Source organism: Mobula hypostoma, chromosome 16, assembly GCF_963921235.1.
Source record: "Mobula hypostoma chromosome 16, sMobHyp1.1, whole genome shotgun sequence".
NCBI lineage: Eukaryota > Metazoa > Chordata > Chondrichthyes > Myliobatiformes > Myliobatidae > Mobula > Mobula hypostoma.
Window position 1 is genome coordinate 51,924,663 of NC_086112.1, and position 25,963 is coordinate 51,950,625.

The 25,963-nt window shown below is 39.1% G+C and overlaps 1 protein-coding gene across 2 annotated transcripts in view; it reads right to left on the bottom strand.

Annotated features, from left to right (window-relative positions):
• The window catches only part of LOC134357401 (A disintegrin and metalloproteinase with thrombospondin motifs 19-like), a 381,779-nt gene that overhangs the window by 69,155 nt on the left and 286,661 nt on the right, over window positions 1–25,963 (bottom strand). For both annotated transcript variants that reach the window (XM_063068949.1, XM_063068950.1), the window contains exons 16-18: window positions 14,089–14,169; window positions 11,573–11,730; window positions 7,317–7,470 (exon numbers count right to left, since the gene is read on the bottom strand). In XM_063068949.1, coding sequence (XP_062925019.1) covers window positions 7,317–7,470; window positions 11,573–11,730; window positions 14,089–14,169 — 393 coding nt within the window. The remainder of the gene's footprint in view (window positions 1–7,316; window positions 7,471–11,572; window positions 11,731–14,088; window positions 14,170–25,963) is intronic.

Here is a 25,963-nt window from a genome sequence, read left to right on the forward strand (position 1 = left end):
CAAGAAAATTCCTAAGGGAAGAGTTGACAACTTAATCATGATCATGAAAAAAGTGAAAGAGGACCAGCAGTTACCAATGGATCCCCTTAGTTTATCAGCACTTATGGATGAGAATGACAAAGGTGTGAACATACTAACATTCATTAATAAGTTGTACTTTATGTTGAGTTAAACAACATCAGATAATACTCTCCCAGAGCCAGAAAACAACCTTGTAAAATTGACCATTTCTCTCCCAAATCAAGATACAATTACTTGGCTGCATGCTTTCAGAAGTACATGGGAAAATCTTGACTGCATACATAGAATGTCCTCACATTAATTTACTATCGCGATGATTTTGATGCAACGACGGGATTTCAAGATCCACAGCAGAAATTGTAAACCTTTCCCAATCTCTCATTTTTTGGACATTAAGTTAACAAATAGATCTGGTCTCACAATATTTATTTGTGAGAACCGTAATATCACTAGACTGGCATCTGCTTTGGCCATATAAAATAAAAATGATTCAGCAGCAAAGGCGCTTGGCACAATATTTCAAAATAGTAATCCAAGAAACTACAGACAATTGGCACTGTCCTGTAACACTGATAGTTGGTCTCACTACCTGCATCGAGGGGCAAACATGCCAGTGTTTGGAGTCATATCTCTTACTAAGGAAGATGGTTGCATTTGTTGGAAGTCATTCATTACTGCATGAGTTCCTCAAGGCAGTGTTCTAGGCCCAATATTTTTACCTGTTTCATTAATAAACTTACTTCTATCATACAGTCAGCTGAGGGAGTCTTAGCACACTCTTCAATTCCATTTGCAGTACTTCAGTGAATGAAGCTGACTGCATGTATTAAGCCCAAAACAATATATAGACTTGGGCAAGTCATATTAATGAAATAATTGTCCATAGCCATCTCCAACAAGGAAGTATCCAACCACATGTCCTTCATATTCCGTGACATTACCGCTACCATATTCCTGACCAGCAACTTCCTGGGCTTCATCTTTGATCAGAAATGCAAGTCGACAGGCTGCATAAATGCTGTAGCTATTAGGTCAAGTCAGAGGCTGGGTATCCCAGACAAGTGTCTCACCTTCTGATGCCTCAAAGCCGTTTCACCATCTATCATCATAAATTAGCACTGTGATGGAAATGTTTCTACTTAACGGGACCAGTGCAAGACCAGAGATTCTCAAGAAGCTCAATAGCACCAAGTACATTCAAGTCTCACTGACTACTCTAAACACTCTATCTCCCACCACTAATATTCAGTCACACTGTGTACCATCTACAAAATGCACTATTGTCGCTCACTCAGGTTACTTCAAATGCAAAGCAACACACACAAAATGCTGCAGGAACTCAGCAGGTCAGACAGCATCCATGGAAAAGAATAAACAGCCAACGTTTCAGGCCAAGACCCTTCGTCAGGACTGAGAAAGAAAGCGGAAGATGCCGGAGTAAAAAGGTGGGGGGAGGGGAAAGAGGCTAGCTAGAAGGTGATAGGTGAAGCTTGGTGGGTGGGAAAAGTCAAGAGCTGGAGAAGAAAGAATCTGATAGGAGGGGAAAGTAGAGCACAGGAGAAATGGAAGATGGAGGGGATCCAGGGGGAAGTATTAGGCAGGTGAGAAGTAAAAGGTCAGAGTGGGAAATAGAAGGAGAGGAGGAATTTGTTTACTGGAAGGAGAAATTGATATTTATACCATCAGGTTGGAGGGTCAAATTTCTTCTTAATTTAATTTTTTTCTGAAAAACCATGCAGATCATAAATTGGCTGAAAAATTACTGCAGAAATGAGAATAAAAATAAAGGAATGGCTGGTCAGGTCTGCAAGAAAACTGTTCTTTCACTCATGTTTGAGATTTAGGAACAGCTTATATAAAACATGGAAGATGCATTAGTAGTGGTACACACTATAATCCAGTGGTCTACTGATTTGGCTAAAGGCAAAGGCAGTTCACCAGTATTCTTTTGCCATCTTCCAGAGTCTCGGATTTGTAATACATTGGTGCACTGAGAACTAGATTGCAGCTTGCCCCACATTTATTTGGCAGAGCTGTATACCGTGGGCACTACTTACACGTTATGTCATTTCAGCTCTTGTTTTGTATTTATTTTGTAAAAATATTTCAGCTGTGGCTTTGCTCTATGGGAAACTACATCACAATGCAACATGATCATTCCTGAATAGAATTACACTCAGACACATTCCATTAAGCTAGCGACAGACACATTTAACTCTACTTTTCCTTCTCTTTGACAATCACTGGAATTGTGCTCTTATATTGCCTGCATATTTTGAATATGAAACAGGTTGAAGATTTACATATTTTTAACAATAAAATAGATTTGAGTTAATGTAAAATCAAATGTTTCAATTCAGAGTTTCAGAAAAGGGCATTCTACTGATTGTTGTAGAAAGTTCACTTTCATTCACAACTTCTTAGAAAATAAAATAATCCATACTCGCAGGTGGTAAGGACTGGATAATGTTCAGGCATGGGCTGAAAAATTACAAGTGATATCATGTGTCACCCAAGTACCTGGCAATAACTATTTCCAAAGTGACAATCACTTAAACTTGGCTTTCATTGGCAATACTATTGCTTAATGAATATTACACATAGTTCTGTTCAAATAGGATGTGAAAGCTTTGGAGAGGTGCGGAATAGTTTTGTCAGGATGTTGTCTGTATTTTAAGAGGAACAGAAGGAGGTTGGACACACTTGGATTTGTCCTCAGTGTTGGAAAGTGAGGAGTGATGTGATAGAAACATTCAAAATCATGAGAGATATAGATAGAAAGTATTTTATTCAGGATGGAAATGTCAAATACTAGAGGGCATAGCTTTATGAAGGGAGGGGGAACTTTAACGGAGATTTATGAGGCACGGATTTTACACATGGATGCTGAGAGATGTAGTGGGACCATACAGTATATATTTAATAGCTTTTACAGGCAAGGAATGGAGGGACATCGAGCATGTGCAGGAGCTGGCATCACAATCACTCCCTTGTTTTATGGATCCTCTATCATTAAGATTCTAGAGTGGAGGGTATTGCTATAAAGCAATGACTACAACAGCAGCATCTTCTGACACCCCAAAGCATTTCCACCACTGACAAGGCATACATCAAGAATGTGATGGAATACTCTTCACTAGTCAGGATGAGCAGTGATTCTACAGCATCCAAACGTTTGATGTTGCCTTGGAGAAAATCCCACTTAATTGATGCCTATCCAAAACTCCTACCCCTATCCCTACCCCTCCAGGACTAACACAACATCATTAGAACAAGGAATATAGAACAGTACAAGCCCTTCGGCCCATGATATTGTGCCAACTTTTTAACCTATTCCAAGATCAATCTAACTCTTCCATCGCACGTAGCCCTCCATTTTACTTTCATTCATGTGCCCAAGTCTCTGAAATGACCCTATTGTATCTTCCTCTACCACCTTCCCTGGCAATAAATTCCATGCACTTACAACTTTCTGTGTGTAAAAACTCTACCTCTGATGTTTCCCCTATACTTTCCTCCAATCGTCTTAAAATTATGACCCATCATATTAGTCATTTCCTTCCTGGGAAAAAGGCATTAACTGTCCACTCCATTTATGCATTTTATATCTTAAATTTCTCCATCAAGTCACCACTCATCCTCCTTTGCTAACAGAGAAAAACCCTAGACTGCTCAATATTTCCACATCCTTCCTGTAATGAGACTACCAGAACTGAACACAATATTCCAGGCATAATCTAACCAAAGTTTTATAGAGCAGCAACATAACCTCGCAGGTTTTGTACTCAATCCAAAAGGCTAACATACCTAACTCAACGTGCCTTCATAACCACCCTATCAACCTGTGTGGTAACTTTGAGGGATATACGAACGTGGACCCCAAAATCCCTCTGTTCCATCACACTGTTAAAAATCCTGCCATTAACCCCATTCTCGGCCTTGAAGTTTGACCTTTCAAAGTGCATCACTCTACACTTCTCCAGACTGAACTCCATATGGTACCTCAGCCTAGCTCTGCAGCCTATCAATGTCCTGTTAAAATCTACGGCACCCTTCTGCACCATCCACACCACCACCAATCTTCACACCATCTGCAAATTTACTAATCCACGCTTCCACTTTCTAAGTCATTTACAAAAATCATAAAAGCAGAGATTCCAAAACAGATCCCTGCAGAACTCTGCTAGTTACAAATCTCCGGGCAGAATATCTCGATCTTCTACCACTCTCTGCCTGGTAGTAGAAATATTGTGTCAGAAATCATTCCTGGACACACCTAACAAATTCTGCCCTAAGGAGGTGCTAATCACCCATGACAACAACCCTGTTATTTTTGGACCTCTCCAAAATCTGCTCTCTGATTTGCTCCTCAGTGGCTCTGTTGCTATTGGAGGGCCTACAGAATACTATAAATGGAGTAATCGTTACGGAATTCCTGTTACGGAATTCCACCCACACTAACTCAGTAGACAACACCTCCCTTTCTGCATCTGATTAGCAACGCCACTTCCACACCTCTCTTATCTCCATTCCTGTATCTTTTGAAACATTTAAACCCTGGAACATCCAGCAGCTATTGCTGCCTTTGTGACAGTCAAGTCCCTGTAATGGCCATAATGTTGTAGTTCTACTTACTGATCCATATTCTCTTAATCACCCTTGCTTCTGAAACATCTCACATTAAAGCAGATACATTTCAAAGCATCCACCTGACTATGATTGTGCCCTATCCACTGCTTATTTTTCCCCTCAGTCTCTCTGCACATTGCATCTACCTTTACACCAACTGTTCTATCATTTGACATATCGTTCTAGTTCCCATGTTCCTGCCAACCTAGCTTAAACCCACCCCACCATTCCAGCAAACTGGCCAAGTATATTGGTCCCCCTTGAGTTCAGGTGTAACCAGTCCCTTTTGTATAGGTCATGCCTTCCCCAGAAGAGATCCCAATGATCTACAAATCTGAAACCTTGCCCTTTGCACCAACTACTCAGCCACAAATTCATGACCATAATACATATGAGCAGAATTAGGCCACTCGATCAGTCGGGACTGCTCTGCTGTTCCATTGTAGCTAATTTATTTGCCCTCTCAACCACAATATCTTGCTTTCTCACCGTAACCTTTGGCACTCTGACTAATCAAGAACCTATCGCCCCCCCCACTTTAAATATGCTCAATAATTTGGACTCCACAGCCATCCATGGTAATGAATTCCACAAATTTACCACCCTCTGGCTAAAGAAATTCTTTCTCATCTCTGTTCTAAATGGATATCCCTCTATTCTAAGATTGTGGCCTCTGGTCCTAGACTCACCCACTATAGAGAACATCCTTTCCACATCCACTCCAATATTTGATGTTTCAATGAGCCCACCCCCCCGCCATTCTTCTAAACTCCTAGATTTATTCTTCTGAACCACCTCTGGGTGGATATGCAGCGTATCTTTTCTTAGATAAGAGGTCCAAAACAGAATACTCCAAGTGTGGTCTGACAAGTACCTTATAAAGCCTCAGCATCATGTCCTTGCTCTCATATTCCAGCCTTCTCAAAAAAAATTCTTCCATTTTATTTGCCTTCCTTACCACTAACTCAATCTGCAAATTAACCTTTAGGGAATCTTGCACAAGGACTCCCATGTCCCCTTGCACCTCTGATTTCTGAACTTTCTCCCCCATTTAAAAATGTTTTATGCTTTATTCCTTCTACCAACATGCATGTTCATACACTTCCGACACTATATTCCATCTGCCACTTCTTTGTCCATTCTGCCAATCTGTCCAAGTCCTTATATAGACTCCTGCCTCCTCAACACTACGTGCTCCTCTGCTTAAGTATCTGCAAACTTGGCCACAAAGTCATCAAATCCATTATTCAAATTATTGACATATAATGTGAAAAGAAGTGATCCCAATATCGACCCCTGCAAAACACTACTAGTCACTGGAAGCCAACCAGCGTAGATCCCCTTTATTCCCACTCGTTGCCTTCTGCCAGTCACTCAATCTTCTATGCATGATGATATCTTTCCTGCAATATTGTGAGTTCTTATCTAGTTAGGCAGTCTCAAGTGTGGCACCTTGTCAAAGACCTTCTGAAAATCCAAGTAAACCATATCCACTGACTTTCTTTTGTCTATCTTGCCTGGTATTTCCTCAAAGAGTTCTAACAGATTTGTCAGGAAAGATTTTCTCTAAAGGAAACTAAGCTGACTTTGGCCACAGGGGTATTCTGCAGTGTCTGTCTATTTCAATTCATTCTCCTGACAATCACCCAGCTATCTGCCTCTCTTTAGCTCCTATCTATCAACTTCTCATTCTCCCAAATGATCTATACGTCACCCAGCTCCAGCTCTCTAACATGGTCTGTGAGGAGCTGCATCTAGATGTTCTTCCCAAATGATCTATACGTCACCCAGCTCCAGCTCCCTAACATGGTCTGTGAGGAGCTGCATCTAGATGTTCTTCTCGTAGATGTGGCAACGAGGGATAGCTACTCCCAGATTTCCCATATCATGCAAGAGGAGCACACTAATGCACTAAGATCCATTCTCACTACTCTACCTATGTAATAATAAAGATATAAAAACATCAGAAATCTCAATTTAGTCTCCTTTTCTCGCCAAAGCCTCTTGAGCTAAAGCTTCAGTTCCCCACTCTAAGCCCGTCCACTCCAACGATGCCCATTCCGACAGTGGCCGCTCCACTTATATTTAACTTCTTTTTATTGTCCCTTGCTAATTGCCTACTTATCTGAACAGTTTAAAACTGAACAGAAAGTTCCGAATGGTCCCAACTTTTTAAACCACCTGCTTCTTGTAACACTTAACGCTTCCTGCTACTGAAACCAATAACTGTCTCCACAATTGATGAAATATACTGCAGTTATTTAATGGACCACTCTGCCATAATCTTTCAAACCTACAAGCACAGCTCCATTGACACAAGGGTGAAAGTGCAGGGAAAATCCTTCAGTTACAGGTTTCACTCCAAATGTCACCGTGCAATGACTTGGAAATACATTATCAACTTCACATTATGATTAGGACTAAATCTGGGAAATCCCCACATTACAGCATTGTGGGATAGCTTTCAAGCGAATGATAGCCATGTTTCAAGAGGCAGCATTACTCCATTTTCTCAAGGGAAATCGGTAAGAAAAGCTGGTCATGCCAACAGCAACTATTGTACATCTTGTAAATGAAGTAAAACAAAACTCTCAAGGCTCTCACTAAAAATTACTTTGTATATGTCACTTTCAAAGAGAATATATTAAAAAAGTACATTTCCCAACCTCCACCACACATGGCACCGCAGTCTTCCCAGCCAGAGTGAGTCCACATAAAGTGAGGTACACTGGTCTTAGCAGTGTGATTTCCTGGTCTTGGCTCAATTGGAATTGTATATTCATAGTGAATGCCATAATTTTGATCATTAAAGAGCAATACCTGCAGACAAAAGGAAAGTTCAGTCAAATAAACAATAAAATGCTTTCTTGAGTTAATCAAATTGTCAATTCAGAACTAAACAATTATGCAAATACAGTACATTAAACTTATTAAAAAAACTGTTGAGTACTGACAACTATTTTTGTTTTTTTTTTAATGAGTTTAGAGCTCATTTCATTGCGTCCTATTATATGATAGTGAGGAATTCTCACTGAAGAGCTGACCACAAGTGCAGATAATTAGTCAAAGGCCTGGAATGAATGACAGTTGGACCTGGACGGACTGGTCAGCTGGTGTGATTAGCCATAGGCAACACTGTGTGTCTGTTTATAAGTTTATGTGCATTATGACCAAAGGGACTATAACAATGGGTGATGCATAAGTAGGGTAAGGTTAGTGATGGGGTGAGTGAAGTTATCCCTTCTTGTTCAGGAGCCTAATGGTTGAGGTGTAGGAACTATTCTTCAACCAAGTGGCGTGGGCCCTGCGACTCCTGTACCTTCTTCCTGATGGCAGCAGCAAGAAGAGAGCGTGGGTGGTGGGTATCCCTGATGGTGGATGCTGCTCGCCTGCGACAGTGCTCCATGTAGATGGGCTTAATGGTTGGGAGGGTCTTACTCATTAGGGACTGCACCATATCCACGACTTTTTGTAGGATTTTCTGTTCAAAGACATTGGTGTTTCCATACCAGGCTATGATACATCAGTCAATAGACTCTCCACCACACATCAATAGAAGTTTGTCAAGGTTTTAGATGATATGCTCAATCTTCGCAAACTTTTAAGAAAGTAGAGGTGCTGTTGCACTTTCTTCCCAATGGCACATACATGCTGGTGCCAGGACAGATCCTCTAAAATGGTCACAATGAGAAATTTAAAGTTGTTGACCCTCTCCACTCAATATTTGCTGACGAGGACTGAGGACTGGCTCATGGACCTCAGGAAGCTTGTTGAATATGGGTAAGTAGCAGGCTGATATGATTTGCAATCCTGACACAAGTCTAGATTAATAAATCATTTTAATAGTTACACCCTCTGCTTACGCAACATTAACCAGCTGGTTGCTAAATTGAAAAAAAAAGAAATCCTGACTGCTTAGAATAGAGATTTAGACTGATCGCTGGTGACATAATGGAGCTGTTCACTGAAGGAATCATTGCTGACATCAAGGAAGTGGTTTCTTGCCAAACACCACATTCAAATGTTAGCTCACTGCAGGGCAGTTGGGAGTCAACCCAATTCTTCCTACCAGAATGGCAAGGCATAAATGCATGAAATATTTTACTTCAAAAATTTAATTCTTAAATATTTCCTTCAATATTATAGTTGATTTACAATGAAAAGAATAGTTAAATTATTCAGTTACTAAAGAGATAGGCGTCATCAGTATTTACACATTTTTTATAATAATATCTACTGCAGTTAAATTTACCTTTGATGTTCTACTAAAACTCTGATCTAAAATTATGACAATTTCCAGAGATAGATGGAGGGAATTATTTGTTAAAACGTGTGAGTGTGTACATACATATTGCTAGGATGCCTATGACTTTTGCACAGTACTATATTTGTCAATGTGGAACAGTCAGCAAGTTTGTAAATCTGACAAGAGCAAAGGATGTTGGGATTGGTGAGGACGGAGTGCTGTGGTGGCAGAGAACGAGAGCCAGAGGTGGGAGGTGGCAAAGGTGCAGATACACCCAGCTCTCTGACAGCAGGCAAGGTCATTTGATCCCAACCAATTGGCTGATTGTTCATTACAGAATGTCTTTCTGCTGCTTCCTGCTCCCTCCTTTCTCCCTTCCCCTTTTCCCAATCATGATTCCCCTCTCCCTGCTCCTGCCCACTCTCAGTCTAAAGTACTGACCCACATCTGAATCAGGTTTATTAGCACTTGTATATGTCATGATTTTTTTTTGCAGCAGGGTAGTGCAATAAATAAAATTACAACAGTACTGTGCAAAAGTCTTGGGGACTATATATATATATAGCTAACTAGGTTGCCTAAGATTTTGCACAGTACTGCAGATTACAATGCTCTGACAGTCATCATTTTCTGGACACTTACATTTACATCACTATAAAGAAACAGTTTTTGAATAGCTGCTTTTCACCCAAGTGGTTGGGTACTAAAATTGCTAAAGAGACACGTCTATTGGTTTTTGATTCAATGTATTACTCCAATGTTAACGCAATAATTATTGTATGAAATGCTGGTTTCCTCAGTACTGACATTTGTTTTGAGTGAGTATTTTTTTAAGCAAATAGCTCATGTTGACCTTGATCTTAATCAGTACAAATAGGCAAGATGCCTTAACAAAAACTATTATTTTTGTAACCATTTGTAATGCCTAGGTCAAGATGTATAGTGCTAGTGAAATATCCACTATGAAAGGAGGCAGATAACACATCATCATAAAATATTATTTGTGAATATTGCTCCAGCTTACTTATTTGTACCCAGTGATACATTAATCTATGTAATATTCCATTACTTACTTCTTGGGAAGGAAGTTTCCTCCTAAGCAAATAGTTCTCTATACCTACCCCAGAGGCAAGAATGCCCTAAACTAGTCTGTAAACGCTTTCATACAGCACAGCTCTGATGATGAACTTGCCATTTGGAAAATTGTATCATTCTTTTCGTCCTCTTCAATTTATCCCAAAACATTTCATTCTGTTGGCTGACCCCATTTACAAATGAAATAAAGATGTAAAAGCATTGTGCAGACTATAAAACTACTTGGATAACCCATGCTGGCAAATATATTTATTTCTAATAAATTCTCCTCCTTCACAGTTGCAGACCTTACAAGATATTTACCATAAAGACAAAAAGAAGCATGAAACAAGCGGAAGACACAAGAGATTCTGCATAAAATGTGAAATATGGAGCAACACCTACAAAATGCTGGAGGAACTCTGCAAGTCAGGCAGGATCTGTGGAGGGAAATGAACAATCAACATTTTTGGTTGAGTCCTTTCCTCAGGGAGGGTGATAAAGTGTTCTGATGATGGATCTCAGTCTGAAATGTCAAATGCCCTTTTCTGTCCATCAATGCTGTCTGATTTGGTAATTTCCCTCAGCTTGTGTGTTAGAACAAGTAGGGATACTTCAGTTGGAAATCACTTACATTATGAGAAGGATGGTGAATTCAAGAATATAGCAACACTGCTGAAATAGGCAAGCATATGGCAGCTACAACTTAAGCAGAGAGGTGCAAAATGATGTGGTTTGTTATGAAGAAATAAGATAATTAATATAACAAATACAAAAATACAAAACACTGAAGGTGATGTAGGCTTAGTGGAAAGACAGAATGACCAGCTGAATAAGTTGTTACAAAGCGTGCTGGGTCCCTAACCTCATACAGCAAGGAAATGATGTTAAACCTTTATAAATTGCTGCTTGAGTTCAGTGCTGGTACTACCCTTTAGGGAAGATGTCAAGTCCTTCATAAAGCTGGAGAGGAAATTTACCGGAGTGGTCACAGGGATACACTGTCTCAGTTATGTAAGTGATCAGAGTACGGAAGGTAGAATTGTTCACGTGAAGCACAACAGCTTAATGAGGACATTTCCGGAAGGTACAAAAAAATCAAAATGATTTTATTGGTTAAATAAGAATAAAACATTTCTACCAGCAACAGAAATGTTTGAGGTCAAAGATAATTGACAAAAGAAGACTAGATTAATCTAATTTTATGTGTTTTTTTTTTGGATCAGGAATGGTTATGGAAAATAAGGTAGAAGCAGATTTGGGACTAATTGAATAAGTCACAAATAGGAAAGAGTCTCTCTGCTGCCCTTCCATGGCAATACTGACATTTTGTACATCCAGTTGGAATCTCTCTGCTGCCTTTTCAGGGTAATACTGGCATTTTGTTCAGTTGTCCAGTTGACTATTATGGATCAAATTGTTCAGTAAAACTACTGAGAACATCCCAAATACAGAGTTTGCTTTTGTGGTTATCCCGGTTGATTTGCAAAAATCATACCTGGAATTTTAAAGGAGATTATAATTCTTTACAAATTCTATTGACAGCAACTTTGAGCACAAAAAAACAGAATGGAGAAAGACAGGACGTTTCAAATACCATACCATAAGATGCAGAGGCGATGTGGTTGGACCTTTAGCAGAAATTTTTTCCCAAAATCCTCTTCGAACATAATGCACCATTGTTCCAGCTATGTTAAAAGTTCCTGGATGTTCGATCTTCCAATCACTATTAATGGAATGTTTGCTGGTATCCCGCAGAGCTACAAGAAACATTACGGTTTAGAAAATAAACATTTAATAATGTTAATGATGGAAACAGTAAATTGCAGTGTAGTTTGAGTACTGAAGGAGTACAAGCGTATTTAAAATTGTCAAGGGTGCAATCTATGAGATGAGTACACTTATTAATAGGAACGATTTTCATTCCTCCTTTTATGGCCTGTATATGATGCATGATCCGAGGACTGAAAAGGGGCGGGGGTGATCTAGTGGTGGAGATATGAGATGGAGCTGGAATGCAATACTTGAGGGAGAACTATCACAACAAATAAGCAAACTCCTAGAAGATGACCAGGCGGGAATACTTCCATCATTGGTCCCAGCTGGGGACCTGCTTGTACAAGAACTTTTAACATGGCAAAGGAGACCTGTAAGCACTGCTAATGTTATCTTCTACATGAGCAGAACGTGCCATCTGTTGATCACAAATGTATCATCCAAAATCACACGGTCATCCTGGCACATGGTTCTCATTCACTGGACTCACTGAATATGTCTGGTGGGTTAATGTACTGGTAAGGAAGGCTCAAAAGGGGAAATAAAAGGGGCAGGTCCTTTTACTTGTGTAACACCGTGACCTTCTTTTGCAAATGCTTCTTTTTAAAAAAAAGCTGAAATTTAAGCATGTAAGGCACAGAAGTGTGGCATTTTGCAATGTGATTATTTCTAAATGCACATGCAGTAAATGCAACATATTCCAATGGAATTTTGCTGCGAATGTCTCAGTTTCCTTCATGACTTTGTAAGTGGGCCAATGCACGTGAGCTGAGGATTTACTTGGCAATCAATGAATGATAGAACATTGAGGAAATTGCTTCCTGCGTTGAGAGAGGAGTGAGCTCTTAGACTAGCACCATTTATTTTAAAAGTAAATCAGTTTCAAAAAGTCCATTGTTTGGTGGATAATCCAATAAATGCAACCATAATTTGAGGACATTATGATACAGCACATGGCAAACACCTGGTTATAAGTAGTAAATTTCATACAGGACCTTTATGGTTTTCCCAGATGATTAATTGACACCATAGATGTCTGTTTTAATCACGTCTTTTGGTTAATAGAGAAAGTCTGCATATGTACCTTGAGGATACCCATAAACTATTACTGATAAACTATTTCATGCTGTCACATAGCAGCTTAACCTAATATAACAATGTAATATTTCTATCATTGTCAGACTTGGTCTTAAATTATGTGAACTTATATTTTATTCTTTGATGTCTCTAAATTCTTCAAAAGCACTGTACACATTTAATGACATTTTTTATCAAAGCCTCATTTTATTGTCTTATACGAGGTGAAAAAGAAGCATTACTGAAGATCTATTATATCTCTGAACATGCATAACAGAGTGTAAAATTTTCTCTGTCAATATTAATGATTTTTATTTCATGCAGATTTCTGAGTGTAATTAAGAGAAAGTTTTGGGAGAAGTGCACAGTCTATTTAAGAACTGAGAATTCCTGGAAGAGGGAAAAGAAATAATATAAAAGAGAAACAAACTTTGGTGGATAAACATGCATAAAGAGGTGGGCCAAATCGTAACCTCCTGGTTACCTGTTACAAAAGTTAAGTAGTTCTAAATACCTGCATCTAACTTCAAAAACATTATGTAGGAGTTGATACTATAATATCAACAAGACATCCTTACTGTGAATGTGTTTTTTTTTGTTCATGTTCATTTGATCAAATAATCTATTGTGAAATGTTTAAGGATGTAAACTCCTCTTGGTATTACATACTTCAAAAGAAACGTGGATAATTCACCTTTGTATCACATCCTGTTCTACAGACAGGTAAATTAATACCTCTTCACCATTTGTTCCTTTAATTAGATCGTATAAATCTGGCCATAAAGTAAGAACATTTGCTTGAAGAAAATAGCTTATCCCAGCACAATTAGGAATATAGATTCAATTTCTGTGGAAGTTGGCAGATACGAGCACAATTTCCTAAAAATAATAGTGCTTAGCGAAATGCAATTTGATACTCAAAGTCTCCTGAAGATTTTTAACTTTTGTGTTCGTTATTCTGGAATAATCAAAACCATGCACATTATTTATAAAGTCACATTGATGGAAAGGCATTCAACAGAATATGGAATAATTACATTAATATAGATTTAATGAAAATAAAGTTTGGTCATAGGATCGTACACCAAAGCATTCCTTCGATATTGAAATTGTGTCCTGTCATGAAGGCAATTTAGAAGATAAAGGATGAAAACAAAAGGGAATTGCAAAAATAGTTTTTGAAAGAATGAAATGAAGTACTTCACTGGGATTTTCTTATTAGCGTTGAAGATGTTGGTCAGTTTAGCTCAAGAAGTGTCAATTACCAAGATAACTATGGGCCGGTTTTTCTTCAACAACTCGAATCCTTCTCGCTCCTGCAGGTATAACTAGAGCTTCCACGTAGCCTGTAAACAAACCACAAACATTAGAAAACTGTTGGGAAAAGAGTATGGGAACCCTAGTTTGCAGACAAATATAATAATCAATGAAGAGGATTCTTGCAAAGTTCAAGTGGACATCAAGAATTGGCAAGTATGATGGATACATAGTGTTGGTTATATATAACAGGTGATAACTTACTTACTGCCCATTATGCCGCTGGCATTTAGGGCAGCAATGAAGGTCCTCCATCTCTGTTGGTGTTATTATGTCAGTAGCTTCTTCTTGGTTTTCACTATTGTCAGTCATGTACATCCCAGATGGAGTCTTAGGAATATCATTGCACTTAGATGTAGAAGGATTATTTATTGCTGTTTGTGTAACAGCTTTGTTTTACCAGTCAGGGTTGTTAACCATCAGCTGAACCCCCGAATCTGGAGGTCCAGTAGTCCACTCTTAGTCTGGCCTTCTCCCTTTGGCCTGTTTGGCATGGGTGACCCTACCAAGAGCCAAAGCACAAGGCCCTAACTCCAGCCAAAATAGCTCACCAGGTCACTGAAGCAAGCAAGCCTGCAATCCATGACAAGGTTGTGATCCTCTTGGACACAGCTGATAAATAATGGGGAAAAAGATAGAGAAGAAATTTTGCTGATAGAATAAGCAAATTCAAGAATTTTGGAGCATTGACAAGTAGGATATATTGAATATATTTGAATCACGTTTCATTTAAAAGAAGATATTTCCAACGGTGCTGGGCTCCCGAAGTTCTGCCTTGAAGAATTATTCTGAATTAGACACAAGTGTCTGAAGTGGGCAGAAATGCACACATTTCTGACTTCAGAGGCAAGAGCTGCTGGTCTATCATTAGTAATGCATCCAAACATATGTATGGATTTGTGTGATTATAAATATTTTGTTAAGTGTGCAAAATGAAACATAATAACTGATGTAAATGTAAATATGGTCCAATGCTTACCAGATACCCCATCATTTAAAGGAATGCATTTAAATTTAATCAAGATAATATCTATTAAATAACAACTATCTATTACAAATATTATTGAATACACATTTAGAGTTGTTTTGAGATTGCTAGGATATTATTTTGAATATGCAATCTTGTAGAAACAGAAGCAGTGGATAAGTCTAAGCTGAATATTGGGATGACCTACAGATACATTTTACGTTTTCAATTTGTTGATAGCATAAAAGAAAATGATAACTGCTGAGAAATGCACAGTACATACAGGTAAGTATCATAGCTGATCTGCCTTCTCCTGTTGATATAGGAACCCACAGCAATTAGTGTGAGGGAAAAGGGCAATCCAGTGCACCTTGTAATTAATTTTAACAAATTCCTCACAGATATTTTCACCTTCTTTCTCTTTGCAATATTTTACATATATTATATCTTTGTTTTTTTTCTATTATTCCAACAAATAACTGCTTGCTTAGTTTACACTTCTTATTATTGAATATGCATTCATTATGACCAATCTTAATTTACAATGTCCAATATAACAATAACTAACAATAATTTACAGTAGCTCCTGTTAGGTCATTCTTCATTTTTCTATATGCGTATTTTACAACCATCCTTGGGAAGATTATCCTTATTTACACAAGTAAATAGGGAGTACCACTGGAAAGACGAGAAGCAACCTACTATAATGGATTTCTAGCCGTTCAATATTGTGTTTTAGTTAAATTTTGAATTTAATTCCAAGAGTATTTGCCATTTTATTACTAATTTATCAAAACTAATCCCAAATTAAATGTCTATGCATTTTCCTAGATTCTAAGCAAATATAGTGCTCAGGTATGAATTGCTAAAGTTGAGGGTGGTGGATAATTTTAAATCAGTCTAGAAAAGAGGAAATGAACATTTTTACAGAATTGTGATATCTCTAGTTCTTTTCTAAGTGAGGTAAATGAAGGAGATACCAAATAGAAAAAAAAATGTTGCCTTAGCCTCACTGATTCTTGTGTGAAAACTTTGGGGGATAAATTTCTAGACTGGATGTCCATGCCTGATAACTTGACCTTTCTTACCCAGTATCTGCAGTCATTATAGATATCAATTAGATGCTAATTATATCCTATTTTAAGATCATTATGCCATATTCAGCCAAAATTGAGTGGAGCATGTACTGTTGATACATTTTTGTGCCATTGTAATTGAGGATACTTTTCTTAACATGCACTGGTGGAATGGCAGGAGTAATGTCACACTGCTCAGCTTTTGGTGCTATTCACTGGCGGCGTAGTGCAGCGGTCCCCAACCACCGGTCCACGGACTGGTACCGGGCCGCAAAGCATGCGCTACCGGGCCGCGAGGAAACGATATGATTTGGCGATATGAGTCAGCTGCACCTTTCCTCATTCCCTGTCACGCCCACTGTTGAGTTTGAATGCACGCGAGGTCATGACCCGCGCGTCATCCATGTCAGCGCAGGAAGGAGATCAACTCCTCGAGCTTGCAAATGACGGCGGGCTGAAAAGCATGTTTGACATAACATCTCTGCCGGTATTCTGGATCAAAGTCAAGGCTAAATATCCTGAGATAGCCACGAAAGCACTGAAAACGTTGCTTCCATTTCCAACATATCTCTGCAATGAATACAACGAAAACTAAATTGCGGAATAGACTGGACATGCGGAATAGACTGGACATGAGGAACCTCCTTCGAGTATCGCTGTCTCCCATCACCCCTCGATAGGACTGTCTTGTTGCAGGAAAACAAGCCCAGGGCTCCCACTGATTCGGCGATATTGGTGTATTGCAACGATTTTATATGTTCATATGGGGAAAATATGTGCTGTGTGTTTAATATCCAAATGTTACTTAAAATGTTGTGATGATATTGACTTATATAACCATATAACAATTACAGCAGGGAAATAAGTGATCTCTGCCCTTCTAGTCCGTGCCGAACGCTACTCTCACCTAGTCCCACCGACCTGCACTCAGCCCATAACCCTCCATTCCTTTCCTGTCTATATAACTATCCAATTTTTCTTTAAATGATAATACCGAACCTGCCTCTACCACTTCTACTGGAAATTCTTTCAACACTTACTTCAAGCTCCCCGGATAATTGACTTATCGCTATATTCATGCGAGGAAAATATGCGCTGTGTGTTTAATATTAAATTCGTTAGATAAACCCTTTTAGAAACGAAATTGAGTGTATTAGCCACTTATCACCCATATTGCGTTTGTGATTAAAACCCCCAGACAGAATCGCCAAAACCAATTTGTAGAAAAAAATTGGCACGTACACGCATGCACACTGGTGCCCGCGCAAGGCTTCATGGTCATTGTAGTCTTTCTCGGGGTGCTGGACTTCAGGACGAAAGGCTTCCATCCGTGCTGGGTTATGAGCTGGTGATCTCTTTGGAAACTCACCCAGCAGAAGGCAATGGCAAACCACTGCCGTAATTTTCCTCGTATGTGGTTCCCCACTACGTCAGAGAGGCGTGGAGGGAAATCGTCCACTAACCGGAGAAACTCCGGATACGATGTACCTTTCCTTCCTTCCACATTCAGTATTATCACATAGGACAGCATTGCAGCAGCAAGTAGGAACAAGTCCCTCTTGCTAAATTATTCCCAGCTGATTCAATTTTGGAAGCCTTATACGTAAATGAAGTTTGAAAGTCCTCATGGAAATGATTTCTTCTCATAAGCTTTAAAATGCGAGTAACTATTTTTATAAGACTTCTGTGTTTTCCAAATGACAAACTCAAGCCCTATTTTTTCACTAATATAAAATTTTTTCAGCTTCTAAAGGCAGTTGTCAGTTTTGATGCTTGTATATCTGCTTTGGTGGAGGCACCACATTGCTTTAAGTTAGTCATTAGCCCTGCCTCCAAAAATCCTGAGATAAAACTCTTTCTTATGTCCTCTTCTAAACATACTTTCCTATCTACCTTTGTGTCATTAGCAAATTAATCCACCATTCCTTTGGTACCTTCATCCAAGTCATTTCTTTAAGACGTTAAAAGTTGAGCCCTCAGCACCAGTCCCTATGGCACACTACTTGTTAGCCTTGCCAATCGGAAATAGACCTGTTTATGCTCATTTTGATTGGCCAGCCAGTCTTTTATTTATGTCAGTGTTACCTCCTATACCATGAGTTTCTGTTCCCCACACTATTCATTTGACAAGCAGCTTATCAAATGTTTTCTGGAAGCTAACACATCCACAAGACCTCCTTTATCTTGAGCCCATATCACATCTTAAATTGTCCAAATGTAATTTCCCTTTCACAATAACTTTCTCATGTAGCGAGTGGTGTGTATGTCGAATGAACTGCCAGAGGATATGGCTAAGGTAGGTACAAAAGTATTTAAAAGAAATGTTGACAGGATCAAAGTTCGAAGTAAACTTTATTATCAAAGTACATATATGTTAGTATATACAACGCCGAGATTCATTTTCTTGTGGGCATACTCAACAAATTTATAGAATAATAACTGTAACAGAATCAATGAAAGACCACCTAACTAGGGTGTTCAACCAGCATGCAGAAGATAATAAATTGCACCAATGCAAATATAAATAAATAGCAATAATTAATAAAAACATGAGACGAAGAGTCCTTCAAAGTGAGTCGCTGTGGGAAGTGATGTTGAGTGAAGCTATTTCCTTTGTTCAAGAGCCTGATGGGTAAGGGGTAGTAACTATTCTTAAGCCTATATGGATAGGAGAGGTTTAGAGATACATGGGTCTAATGCAGCAACTGGGACTAGCTTAGATGGGCATTTTGGTCAACATAGATCAGAGGGTTGAAGAGCCTAGTTCTGTGCTGCATAACGCTAAGACTATAAATAAAAGGTAAGATCTTTTATCATATTTGCTTTGCTTCATTGAGTAGGCAGAAAAAAAGTTTGCAGTCAGGATATGAAAAGAGGAAAATATTTTCTTTTTATTCTTTGGAGTTCGTGAAGGAATTGGAGCTAATTAAGATGTTTTATATGTTCATGTTAAAAATCTGCATCTAGAAATAAATTCCTTGTCATGGCACTAAGCAGAATAATATACTCAGTAATAACAGCGGATTATACTCTTATCTTCCAAATTTATTCCTTGAGGTCAACGGAATGAACTTCAGAGTTGGAATAGAACTTAGTGATGCTACTAGATATCCTGTTAGCACTACTGACTGGGATTGAATTACTAGGCAATTATTCTTCAAAATACATATATACTCCTACTCTAAATTTAGATAATCATAAAAAATGCATTGGAGTGCTTGAAAATTTATTGCACTTTTAATATATTGTACCTTGACAGCTACAACCTTACATCAGTTTGTGCCTTGGGAAAATTACTTGCCAATTTTAAGTGCCTGCCATAACTCAATAATACCATTGAAAATTTCAAAGGAAGCACTATTAAAATAAAGCAGGGACACAATCATTGTTTTTCAGGGAGTTAATCAAGCAGCTCTGTTTCTTTGTACTTTAACTACCATTTATTAACTTTGATAGACAGGTTCTTCCGATGCTCAATTATAGCCTTGTGTTTTCAGGAATGATAATGGTAATGGGGAGTTAAATTTTAATTATTTGTCAGAAGAAATGTTATGGAAAAGGCAGTGTCTCAACAGGTTATAAGAACAGAAATAAATATTCATGCAGTGAGCTGCTGATTGCATTGGCTGATTATGTGTAAGTACTTGGCAATGGGAAAGTTCATTGCAGTTCATAGACAAAAAAAATCCCTCGGCCAATCTTCCCAAGTCCGTTCCCTTGCTTTTATTCTCTCTGTGCAAGTAGAAGTAGGCGATGTTGTAGTAGGTGTTGCTGCAATAGGTCGAACTTCGGTCCTGTTATAATCTGCACCACTTTCACTATTGGAGGGTCAAACATTTCTTCCAACTGACATTGGGAAGAATAAAGTTATCCAACACTTATCTTCTTCATTTGCTACATCTTGCACTCCATTATTGGAAGCTCAGTCCTGTCATTTTGCACCACCATGTCTGTAGCCACTTCTCTTAAGTCCTTTAGCCTCTCCATTAATCTAGTTTAAGTCTCCACCGTAAACAACTGCCCCCATCAATCCAATCTCTGGCAACTACCTGAGGCTGATTTATTTATTTATTCATATACCGTGTGGAATCGACCTGTCCAGCCCTTTCAGCAGCACCATCTACCACCCCCGATTTAACCCTAGTATTTATTTATTGAGGCACAATCCCATTCTTTATGACCTGATGAACTTCTGACAATACATGCACTACCACACAAGGAATACCTGCCACTATCTCTGTAACACTGCTTGCTTCCGAATCCATCCACTCACCTGTTCTCACCTATCACCTGCCAGTTTGTACTCCTTTGCCTCCCCCCACCTTGAGTTTCTGGCTTCTGACCGCTTCCTTTTCCAGTCCTGATGAAAGCTTTCAGCCCAACGCAGAGACTGTTTATTCCCCTCCATAGCTGCTGCTTGACTTGCTGAGAGTTCCTCCAACAATTTGTGTGTGTTGCTCCAGATTTCCAGCACCTGCAGAATCTCATGTTTATGATTTGCCTCTGTTTCAACCTATTATCACCGGAACAACCATTAGTGATTTTGTTACCTCTTAACTTTAAATGCAACACATGTTTGCTGAGACTTTTTTTTCTACATCCTTTCTTAAAAACTTAAGTTTATCCAAATATCTTCTGTCCAATTTCCTAAATTGTATCAGCTTCTATTCATCAATCACCCCTGTATAATTACAGTGCATACACCAGCAGAAGTGCAATCACTTGAGACAACTACAATGTTCTTATGTTGGCTGTGGATTAAGCAATGCGTTGATTTCAACATTCCCAGCCCTGTTTTCAAATTGCAATAGCTTTGCCTCACTCAATTTCTGTAACCTTAGCTGTACTAACCAAAACAGCCCCCAGATTAGTGTCTTAATTATTTGATTTTGGCCTCCCCATTAGTGGTCATTTCAGCTACCTACGCACTAAATTTAACAATTTTCACTTAATGTCTCTCCAAATCATTTCCAAGACATTCCTACCTCTTTAACCATGTTTTTGGGCATCTGTCCCAGTATCTCCTGATATCACAGTGTTAAAAATCTGCCAGCTAACATATTTGAGGAGTCCTACATTAAGACCGACATAGAAATGCAAGATTGTATTTGCTGTGCAGTAGACGCACTGTGTTGTCTTTACTCCCTGTTAAAGGAAGGTTGGCGAGACGCTTTAAACGTAACATCAAAATCAGCCTGAGGAAATTTAAAATTACATCTAAGGACTGGGAAGATATTGCACTCAACAGATACACCTGGAGGAAACCTGCTCAAGGGGAAGGCTGTGCTACATGAGAACAACCTCCCCTGTGCCACAGAGAACGAGTGACAGCTGTGAAAGGAGAACACTGAAAAACTAAGAGCCAGCCGCTAACCACAACCACCACTTACTCTTGCCCACACTGCACCACAACGTGTGGATCCAGATCGGCCTCTACAGCCACTAGAGAACCCACCAATAGACAACCTGTTAGAAGAACATCATATTCGCCTCAAGTGATTGCACTTCTACCAGTATATGCACTGTAAAATCTGCCAACACTAACGCAATTCAAAAAAAAACGTTTGTTCTTTCAGTTTATAAATCATATTATCCACCAATAAACTTTGTCTGAAAGTTTTCTAACTTCAAACATAAATGCTTTGTCTCTGCAGATTTCTTTCTCCTTAACACAGTTTTTAAAGTGCATTCCTACTGCACTGGGGAACGATTTTTAGTTTCAGGATCATTTCAGGCCTAACAAAGCTTTCATTATTGATACCAGTCACCTTTTCTATCACTCATGTTTGTGTTATGCATTGAGGTGGAAATTATTCCATTGAGAATCCAGTCACTGCATTTATAACAAGCCAGACAGCAGGAATGGAACATCTCATCTGTGTTACATTAAGAAGCATTTACTCTTAAGATTAATTTTTCACTCTGAACCCTGAAGGGTTACATTGCACATGTTCTACTTCATCAAACTTTGACCAGGTTGCCGCAATATATCATTCAAATTTTTCAATTGATTAGCATACATTTAAAAATCTAACCACTTTGTTGCAAATTATCTACTGAATAATCTGCCTGGCTGTTACTATACATTGAGCACTAAAGTTTAGTAAGGTGCGATACAGAAGAAATGTGACTTCCTAAGATGCAGTACCACTTTGTTTCTGATGTACAACCTCGTTTCTCTATTTACTTAAATGATACAACGTGCTTTATTGGAATGAAGTCTGGTAAAAATTGTCATCAGGGTAAACATCTTAAAGGAGGCGGGAATAGGTGGAGAAGTGAAGAATTCCACACCTCAGGGCTTAAATGATTGAAGGCAACGCCACTAACAATGGGTTCCAGGGAGAGATGGCTGGCTAAGATACCAATATTCCAGGAAGCCCATGCACTCAGAGCGCTTTATGGCGTCACAGAAGACAGGGGGACAAGATGGTTTCAGCAGGAAGGTGAGAATTTTAAAGATCAATTTTCAGTAAATTGTCAGGCGATGTAGATCAGGAAATTTTTTGGATTTTGGTTTTGTTGTGGGTACACAGGCAACAGTGAGAGAGAGGCCAGTGGACATTAGGAAAGCTTAAATGTGTAGCATGAAAACAAATGTAGGCAGAAAATGAAAGTAAATTACATGTTATGGAAGTAAAGATAGTCCAGATTGGTCAAGGATTTAAATTATTGCTCCGCTAGTTACAGACAATTCCTTTTCACTTTGGAAAATTTGCAGAATTCTTTAATGCTTGTACTTCCAACAGCTGGAGAAGAACTAGTATTTATAAAACAAACAGAATACTTTCAATGTGATCATCAGTGCAGGCAGACCACAGCAGAATAAAAGTCTGAGACCTCTGGAGTTTTAAGAGCGATAGTTTCACATACTTTATTGCCACCTTTAAAAAGTACTTCATAATAAATTGGTGACTGGTTGGGCAACTTATTTATCTTTTGACTGTTTTCCACAAAATATATGCAAGAGACTTTGACCAAGTAAATGGAGAAATGAATTCATGTCAACCTAATATTTGTCTCACACAGGCTTTAATTAATCTGCTGAAACAGATTTCAATACTCACAAATTAACAAATTCAAGGAAAGGAAAATCTAAGGGAAGTTTAAAAGTGTCAAATCATCAAATCATATACTTAATTGTGGAAGTGCATCAATACAAAGCCCAATTTCATGAATAGTTAACATCAGTTCTAGTTAGTCTAGTTAGTTGTTCGGGTTAAAACCGGCCCATATTTCCTATGGGGTGGGGAAAGAGGTATTCAGGCTGCAGGTAGATAATTAATTTATTAAGTTAATTTATGAAGATAATTAAGTTATTTCAAGGATCAATACAGTTTATAAGAGACAGAACGAGGCGGGGAAAGGTATGATTCGGGACTTGTCAACAGGGCATAAGAAGCTTCATTTGATGAATCATGAAAAGATCCCATCTATACTCAGGGACTAGAGAGCCCTTTGGATACAAACTGAAAAATCATTGGTATGAGTCAGCAGTGGAATTAAATGTGTGTGCAGTTGCAAGCAACTTGATAGAGCATTGCAAAACTCAAAAATGTGCAGGTCAAGATTAATGACTGCAATATTCAGATTTGAATCTCACCAAAACATCACTCATTTCAGACCAGATCCCCATTAGTTACCGACCAGGTACCAGATCGGGTCTTGACCCGAAATGTTGTCTATCCACAGATGCATCCTAACCCACTGAGTTCCTCCCAGTGTTCATTTATATTTTGTTTTCATCCATCATCAAACAACTACCTCAGTCAATCAATCAGGTGACAGAGACAACATTTCTGTCACACCCCATCTACACTCCCACACTCAGAGCTATACACTCACATCTCACAGCATGCTCCAACTGTTAACAAACCATCACTCAAAAAAACAGTCCATGAAAATCACTAGCATTGTTTCTCCCTGGTAGAGCATAATTATAGACAGCAGCAGCCAACCAACAGTTGATATGCAGCTGTATCACAGTACACAGTCAGAGGAGAGCTTCTGTCGTTAGCACCAGTGCCAAGTGCTATCCACTATAGTGGCAGCCATGACAGAATCGGTGGTAATCTGTGGAACTGAGACCACTTTCGGTCACGTAAGATATTCCTTCTTAGAGCCATCATCCCACTACCTAATTTGATGTGTTAGCCGCAGATGGTGCAAGTATGCACTTACGACAGATGCACTGTTGATAGTGTCCTGGCTGGTAGCATCATGGTCTGGTACGGCAATTCCAACACGCAGGAATGCAGCAGCCTGCCGAGAGTTGAGGACACAACCCAGCTCACCACAGGCACAGTCTCCTCCACTTCTGAAAGCATCTACTCGAGGTGCTGCCTCAGGAAGGTGGCACCTATTATTGAGGATCTCCAACCTCCAGGCCATGCCCTCTTCACATTGCTAATGTCAGGCAGAAGGAGCAGAAACATGAGCTTCAACACCACCATGGTCAGGAACAGCCAATTTCCTACAGGCATTAGGTTTTAGAACCAACTTGCACAACACCTCACCCTATCTCAGCAATAGAATATTATGGACTGCCTCTTGTACTCCCATGGACCTGCCTCTAATTGTGCTTTTGCTTTTTTTTCCATTGGGGTCTTGTATTTGCACAGTCTTCTTGTTACATTTTGTATAATTTTTATGTAGTGTATTGAACATATAATTTGCATTCTTTGTGTTGTCTGTCCCTGTGCATCTGTGATGCGGTTGCAAGCAAGTTTTTCTTTGTATTGCACCTTACCATTCCTGCACACACAGGAGAATAAACTCGTCTCATGAATCCCATCTTGAAAACGTCTCCTTACAAAGCAGTCAAAAACTGTAACCTGGCTAGGGGGTCAAATATCCAGAAAGCGAAGATAAAGGCACATTGTTTTGCGATTTGACATTCGCAGTTGTACAAAGCAACTTTGCAAAGACGTTTGCTTGGAATTGGGATCTGTGCATGGGAAAAAGCAGAACTCAAATCAAGTTTACTATCACTGTATGATGTGAAATTCGTTGTTTTGATAGTGATTCATTATTGTCACATGCACCAAGATATAGTGGAAAGCTTGTCTTGCATATACTGTTCATACTGATTAGATCACTACACAGTGCACTGAGCTCAAATGAGATAAGAAACAATAACTATGCAGAATGAAGTGTAAAAACAACTGAAAAAGTGCACCAAAGGTAAATACAGAACATTGAACAGTACAGCACAGGAACAGGCTATTTGGCCCACAGTGGTGTGGCGATCAGCTAAGAAGCAAATCAAAAATAACCAGACACTAATCTCTCCTATCTGCCCAATGTCAATATCCCTCCATCATCCTTACATCCATTTGCCTATGCAAACATCTCTTAAAAGCCTCTAATGTATTTGCCTCTGTCATCATATCAGGCAACACATTTCATGCATCCACCACTCTGAGTAAAATACTAGCCCCTCACATGCCCTTTGTACCTATCCCCTCTCACCTTTAATTCATACCCTTTGTTATTAGACTTTTCAACCCTGGGAAACAGATACTCCCTGTCTGCTCTATCTATGTTTCTCATAATCTTATAAACCTCTATCAGATCTCCCCTCAGCCTCCGGCACTCCAGAGAAAACAGCCTAAGTTTATCCAGTCTCTCGTGATAGCAGATGCCCTCTAAACTAGGCAGCTTCCCAGTAAACCTCTTCTGCATCCTCTGTAAAACCTCAACATCCTTCCCATAGTGGGCAACCAGAACTGTACGCAGTACCCCAGGTGTGGCCTAACCAGAGTTTTATAAAGTTGCAAC